The sequence below is a fragment of the Limulus polyphemus genome, unplaced genomic scaffold (assembly GCF_000517525.1).
Source record: "Limulus polyphemus unplaced genomic scaffold, Limulus_polyphemus-2.1.2 Scaffold352, whole genome shotgun sequence".
In the NCBI taxonomy this organism is placed as follows: Eukaryota; Metazoa; Arthropoda; class Merostomata; order Xiphosura; family Limulidae; genus Limulus; species Limulus polyphemus.
The window spans coordinates 623,377-630,019 of record NW_013665962.1 but is presented as its reverse complement, the minus strand read 5'-3'; the positions used below and the strand labels follow the sequence as shown (position 1 = coordinate 630,019).

At 33.5% G+C, this 6,643-nt stretch overlaps 1 protein-coding gene across 1 annotated transcript in view; it reads left to right on the top strand.

Moving 5' to 3' along the window:
- The window catches only part of LOC106457620 (gamma-aminobutyric acid type B receptor subunit 2-like), a gene marked incomplete at its 5' end in the record, with an annotated part of 50,430 nt that extends 43,994 nt beyond the window's left edge, over nucleotides 1-6,436 (top strand). Inside the window, 4 exons of the mRNA XM_022383616.1 lie at nucleotides 923-1,061; nucleotides 3,608-3,710; nucleotides 3,992-4,344; nucleotides 4,756-6,436. Coding sequence (XP_022239324.1) covers nucleotides 923-1,061; nucleotides 3,608-3,710; nucleotides 3,992-4,344; nucleotides 4,756-5,036 — 876 coding nt within the window. The remainder of the gene's footprint in view (nucleotides 1-922; nucleotides 1,062-3,607; nucleotides 3,711-3,991; nucleotides 4,345-4,755) is intronic.
- Nucleotides 6,437-6,643: the final 207 nt, after the last annotated feature.

Sequence of the window (6,643 nt, the reverse complement as noted above, 5' to 3'; positions counted from 1 at the left end):
TTACTAAAGTTTACACATTATACAGGCTACACTAACATGACGTTTAGGGGTTCGTTTAACTATTATACGTGATGTACGTTTATTGGGGGGGGGGAGGTAATGAAAGTGTTCCAAAACGCAACATTAATTTCTTGACGACCTAATATTTTCAAAATAATTTTAATATAACGTACTCAATCCTCTGTATACTTTTCTATGTAGGCCTACCTAAAGTATATTTTAAAAGGCAAGCTGTTTGCATACTGATGTACTTAATTATTTAAGTATCCTGGCAATTAGCAAGCATATCTTATTCTCAATAAGACGTTGCCATTAAAGGTCAGTATTTGTAACAGCCAAGCACTGTGGGCTTACAAAATTCAACCTTGTATGTGGAAATCACTCTCCTTTCCTTAGATATATAAGCCACTTTTTGCTGTAATTTTGATCTTTGATCTACTTCTACCAAAACGAAAGCTCATTGCGCTATTTTTATTAATTATGTCATAACTAAGCTGAGCTAATCAATTTTTTAAGAAAGATGTTTTACGCAAACACAAAATAAATAAGTTAGTAAAGTAATGTAAAGAGAGTAAAATGTATATGGTTATATTTTGGTTAACTGGCAAGGTATATATTTTCATTGCAGATTTGGAAAATGTGTTGTTTGTTTCATGTTATCCATAAGCAGCTTATAAGCATAAGCTTATCCATAAGCTTTATTTCAAAGAAATCACGAATCAGTAATTGATTTTCCGTTGCTTCTGTGTTGTGCGTTTCATGTTATCCATAAGCAGCCAAAATAATTTATTTCAAAGCAGTCATGAATCAGTAATTGATTATTTGATGCTTATGTGTTGTATTCAGTTATACAGATGCATGTGAACAAGTTGTCTAGAACTATACATACACGATAATTCTAAAAAAAAATCTCTCTTTACAGAAAAATATTGAATTACAAACTTTAATAGCTCGACTAAAGGAGTTAGACGAACCGTTGATTATAGTCAGCCATGGAATCACTTCTCCGATTCCTGAAAACTCATCTTCCACAGGTGATTTAAACTGTGAAGACATTCAAGGTCAGTGTGTGTGGAATTTAGTATATTGTGTTTAGTAGTCGTTAACAGAAACATAGTCTACATCTTCGGAATGTTATTAACTAGATATTTCTGATGAAAATATTACTATACATCGTTGATAAGTTATAGGTTTTGTGTAACATCAATATCAGTTTATATTGTGTTTAGGTGTATATAACATCAATATCAGTTTATATTGTGTTTAGGTGTATGTAACATCAATATCAGTTTATATTGTGTTTAGGTGTATGTAACCTCAATATCAGTTCATATTGTGTTTAGGTGTATGTAACAAAAATACCAATTTATATTGTGTTTAGGTGTATGTAACAAAAATATCAGTTTATATTGTGTTTAGGTGTATGTAACAAAAATATCAGTTTATATTGTGTTTAGGTGTATGTAACATAAATATCAGTTTATATTGTGTTTAGGTGTATGTAACATAAATATCAGTTTATATTGTGTTTAGGTGTATGTAACATAAATACTAGTTGTATTTAGGTATGTATAAATTGAGCAATGCCATACATAACGAGTAATTATTAATAAGAAGTTCTGAGTAAAAGTAAAGAAAAGTGCAAAATAATATGTCAACCACATTATATCTGCTTTACCCAGTGCTTTTCGTTTAATACTAGGGCTGTTCAGGCCTGCTGGGATACGACAGACAAATTAGTTGTTGAGATGCCATTTATATTAGGAAATCACTTTGCAACAACTGTAACAGAGTGAATTTGACTAAGTTGGTGGATTGTCATTTTTCGTCAGTTTTATTTATGTCACAATAACGTATGTGTCAAATAGACATTTGTCTGCTCGAGACTGGTTAATTTGTTTAGGTATGTCTAACATATCTAACACTATATGTTGTGGGTATGTTGGTGGTTGAAATATATCTGAAACCGATATTAGTAATGGACAGTATGTCGACTTAGTAGGCTTAGGTGCATTTTTAACACAATCTTCTGCCAACAAAAAAATTTAAAGAAATGATCTTCTCAACATTGGTTTACGATCATCTTTAACATTACAACCGCCTTGCTGAATATATATACACATAAATTATAATGAACTTGGGTATTGACAGGTGTGCTCAAACATCTACATGCACTTACACCATCAATGCTGCATCCAATAACCGTACCTTTTATAAGGCCCGTGACTCTCTTTCTTGTGGCATCTTAATTACTTTTGGTTTCTCCAGCATCTGCTGATCTTTATAAGACTAATGAAGCAGTGCATTATGGGATTCACATCTCAATTAATTGACTCATTAGTAGCTGTGGTTTTACTTTTAAATGGTTTTAGAAATGTAAGGTAGGTATTGAAACCTGCTTCAATGTGTCATTTCGAATATGTTATCCACAAGAGTAAACTTGGTTCGGGTTAATTGTTGTTAAGTACAAAATGGCAATCTGTGCTCTGCCTACGACCGGTTTCGAAACCCGATTTTTAGAGTTGAAGCCTGTAGTCCTCTGAGTCACTGGAAGGCACACATTCGAACATTGTTTTATAATTAACCTGTTCTTACTTTACAAAGGATATATTGAACCAGCAGCCTTGTAAATATTCGATCAAAGAAAAGAGCGTACTCCGACACTGCGCTCTATTACCTCTTCAAGTGTAGCCTATAATGTAATATTTGGAGATAATTTGCAATAAGATGATATAGCTGAGAATAAAATGCATTTAAGAATTTGTGAGAATCTTAACTGATCGTCTGAAATTATATTTAAATCAGCTATACCTTTTCTAAGATTGTATGCTAGCTCTATTGTTCATGTATCTTGTATATTTGAAATGATACGTACAAAATATTGATTCTGTTTACTCAATTGATCATGATGGAGCCGCTATTATTAAAGCAATGCCTTTTCATTACTAGCTAAGCTATCACTTTCCTCAGTAAGTTCGGAGTTATTATTATCAATATTCTCACTTTATAATTTTTGTAAAGTGACTTGATTAGTTAGCTTTTTCTTATTACTGGATTATTTATTTTTCATAATAATCACAAATGCGTATTTACCAGTGCATAAGTACACGACTACTGCTTTTCAGTTAAAAACCTGACCTGATGGTTAGGGCGCTCGACGTACAATCTGTGAGTCACAAATTCGAATCTCCGTTACCGGAAACGCTCGCTCTTTTCGCCGTTAGGGCGTTATAATGTGATGGTCAATCCCACTATTCGTTGGTAAAAGAGTAGCCCAATAGTTGGCGGTGAGTGGTTTTGACTAGCCTTTTTTCTAGTCTGTCACTGGTAAATTAGGGACAGCTAACGCAGATAGCTCTCATGTAGCTTTGCATGAAATTCAAAAACAAACCAAAACTGTTAAATGAGGTTCAATTTGCCCCGTTCAAATTATTTACATCCATCTTTACGAATCGTACTTTTATTACTTCACTCTGTGAGTTATGGTTATTTGATCAATTATTTCTGCAATGATCAGGGCAAAATTCTAGTGAATTATTTCAGAGTATTTTAAATTGCGTGGTGAATTAATAACACGTTTCTAATGCTGTATCTCCTTAACTTATAGTTCCAGTTCTCTGGCAAAATAGGGAATTCACCACAATATCCAGATCTCCATCTCCCGTAGAAGAAGAATTTGATGAACCTCTTGAGAAACAACATCCTGTCAGGTAACATTTACTATAAAGTTTATTACAACCACAAAATCATTGCAACAAAAGTTAAGAATAACATTACTGATGCCATCCGAAAGCTACAATTTAAAATTTAACTTGTGGCCTATTATGTTCCATAACGCGGAATATCTATAGGAATATTTAGTTTTGGGAAACTGGTTTAACGAAGATAAACATAACAACAAAAAAACACTATTAATAATTGTTTGTCTCATTGAAATGTTTAGAAAAAAGGGATAAAGAAAACAAACTACAATTTCGTTTCATTTTTGCAGGAAATTGTCTTTAGTTTCACTGAATGTAGTTCTAGCTCCCGCATGTTTACCAGAAAGTCCCAAGAGCATTAGGAAGGGATCCAGTCCCAATACTAAAGTGCCAACTTTGGAGTTTCAAGAAATTTTACAGATGGAGAGTTGTTCTCTCTCTCATCTTAGTCCCTTGTCCTTCGTGGACCAAGTTATTAGATTTATGGACTCTGAGAGTAGCAGTGAATCTGTAGGTTCTCGTGAACATATCTTACATCATTTCAAAGACACACCCATGGAGTCCGATGATAAAGCTGTGAAAAACTACCAAAAAGTACAAAAAGATTCATCAGCTTTTGCAGCAGATAAGGATAGAATTGAAGGTGAGGATCGCAATATTACGATTATTTGCTGCGAACTATTTAGGAAAGCTTAATACTTGAAGTTCCAGAAACGATTTCATTGTATTATGGGTTAAAATGTTCTACTTAGCTGAAGGTATGGTTATAAATCCTAAACTTTACTTCTAAACTAGTAAAACGGGCTGTCAATTATTTGTTTATTTCTTTCTTCAGCTTCGGAGGTAGGTTCTTGGATTTTATTAGAGTTGAGATATTTCTTATTTAGATATTATAACAATAATTTTACCGATCACCTTTTTTATTCGTTTCACTTTATGTGAAAACATATTCACTTGCTAGGAAGTTCCGAGAGTGAAAAATTCACAAATACAAAAGCTGTGTTATGATACGAATAAAGCAAATCCACTCTATTTCCCTTTCCATTCATTGCAGAGAGCGACTCCAGCCGGCCAGGAACAAAAAACAGCCGTCAACGAGCGAAAAGCCTCGGAATTTTAGAATCGAAGGCAGCAAGTCAAAGTAATGCAAGAGGTGAAGGAGTCTGTGTAATCGAAGAAAAACGATCCGATTCCCTAGCGCTTTCTCCTTTGATCCCATTTTTTAATAATCTCGTAACTAATCAAACAAGCCGAAGGATGGGTACCAGAGATGGCAACGCACCTCTGCATTCGTCTTTCCCCTCAATAAAATGTGATATAATAGAATATTTATAAATTTTGATGTATTAGGTTTTGATATATGAATTTTTTTACAAATATATCAAAAGCTATCTTGATAAGAATAAACTTCTTCAAAACCATGCTGTATTGCAGCATATATATACAACTGATTGTTATGGCCCCCATTATCATAATAGCTAGAAAAAGGTTGTTGTTGTTCTTTTGTCAAAGACATCCTGTACATTTTTTAAATATTTGCTAATAGTAATCCATAAAATTAATATTTTTATCTGTATTCTATGATGAAAAGAGAATGCATACTGGAATATCCTTTGTATATGGGCAACCAGTCAGGGGTGAAATTCTAAAAAAAATAAAAATAAAAGTAGACATACTTAGCTGGGTGAAGTGGACCTGTTTTTGAGAAAAAAGAAAAAGTCTACGTGTAAACACAAGAAACGACAAAGCAGCTAAAATAAGTTCCGGTATTCAGCACCTGTGAATACCGGCAGAATTTCAACCCTGGGCAACCTGATGAATATTATCAGTTTTTGTAGTGCTTCATATCTGAAACATTGCCCAGACATAGTCTCCACTTGAAACAGTGGATGGGTATCTTCCCCCAGACATAGTATCCACTTGAAACAGTGGACGGGTATCTTCCCCCAGACATAGTCTCCACTTGAAACAGTGGACGGGTATCTTCCCCAGACATAGTCTCAACTTGAAACAGTGGACGGGTATCATCCCCCAGACATAGTCTCCACTTGAAACAGTGGACGGGTATCTTCCCCCAGACATAGTCTCCACTTGAAACAGTGGAGGGGTATCTTCCCCCAGACATAGTCTCCACTTGAAACAGTGGACGGGTATCTTCCCCCAGACATAGTCTCCACTTGAAACAGTGGATGGGTATCTTCCATAATGAACTAAATTAGGCGATGTCTTAGTTTTGCAGCGTATGTAATAAGTCTGAAGCGTATAATGTGATCACGTGATTGGACTAGAATATGAGTAGTATTATAACCAAATAATCTCTATTACTGCACGAAACAGCTATTCACGGTGATTGTTATAAACAAGTAACATAAGTGCGACAGTATATGTTTTGGTAAATTTATTGTTGAAATAAGATGTTCTATTTGCTACGTTTTGATATTGTGTAAATGTAATTTTTTTCAACGAGCTGTTTGGTTCAGTGTTTGTATAACTAATATATTCTTCATTAGAAAACAACCAATCCCGATCACTAAATGTTCGGAATATTGAACAACGCATACTAAACAACTAAACATGTTGCAGTTTAACATTACATGAAAGAAATGTATCAATGTATTTTCTTTATTTTTTAATACTGAAATATCAAGCAAATGTCTAGCAAAACTATGCTAATATTTGAAAAACTTTTGAGTTTATGATAAATAAGTTTTCCAGCTATTAAGACAAAAATGAGAAGAATCAGTAGACTTTCGGAATTTTAAAATAGAAAATTAAAAATAATTGATATCTTGTTTTCTAAAGAATTTTCAATTTTCTATTCATCAGAAAAAAACCAATTTTATAATGAAGAAAATAATTGTTTTTTGTTAATACGTGTATACCATTAACTAATAATTTCATGGTTATTAAAAGTCTGCTAATCTTTTGAGTGAACTCTCAAT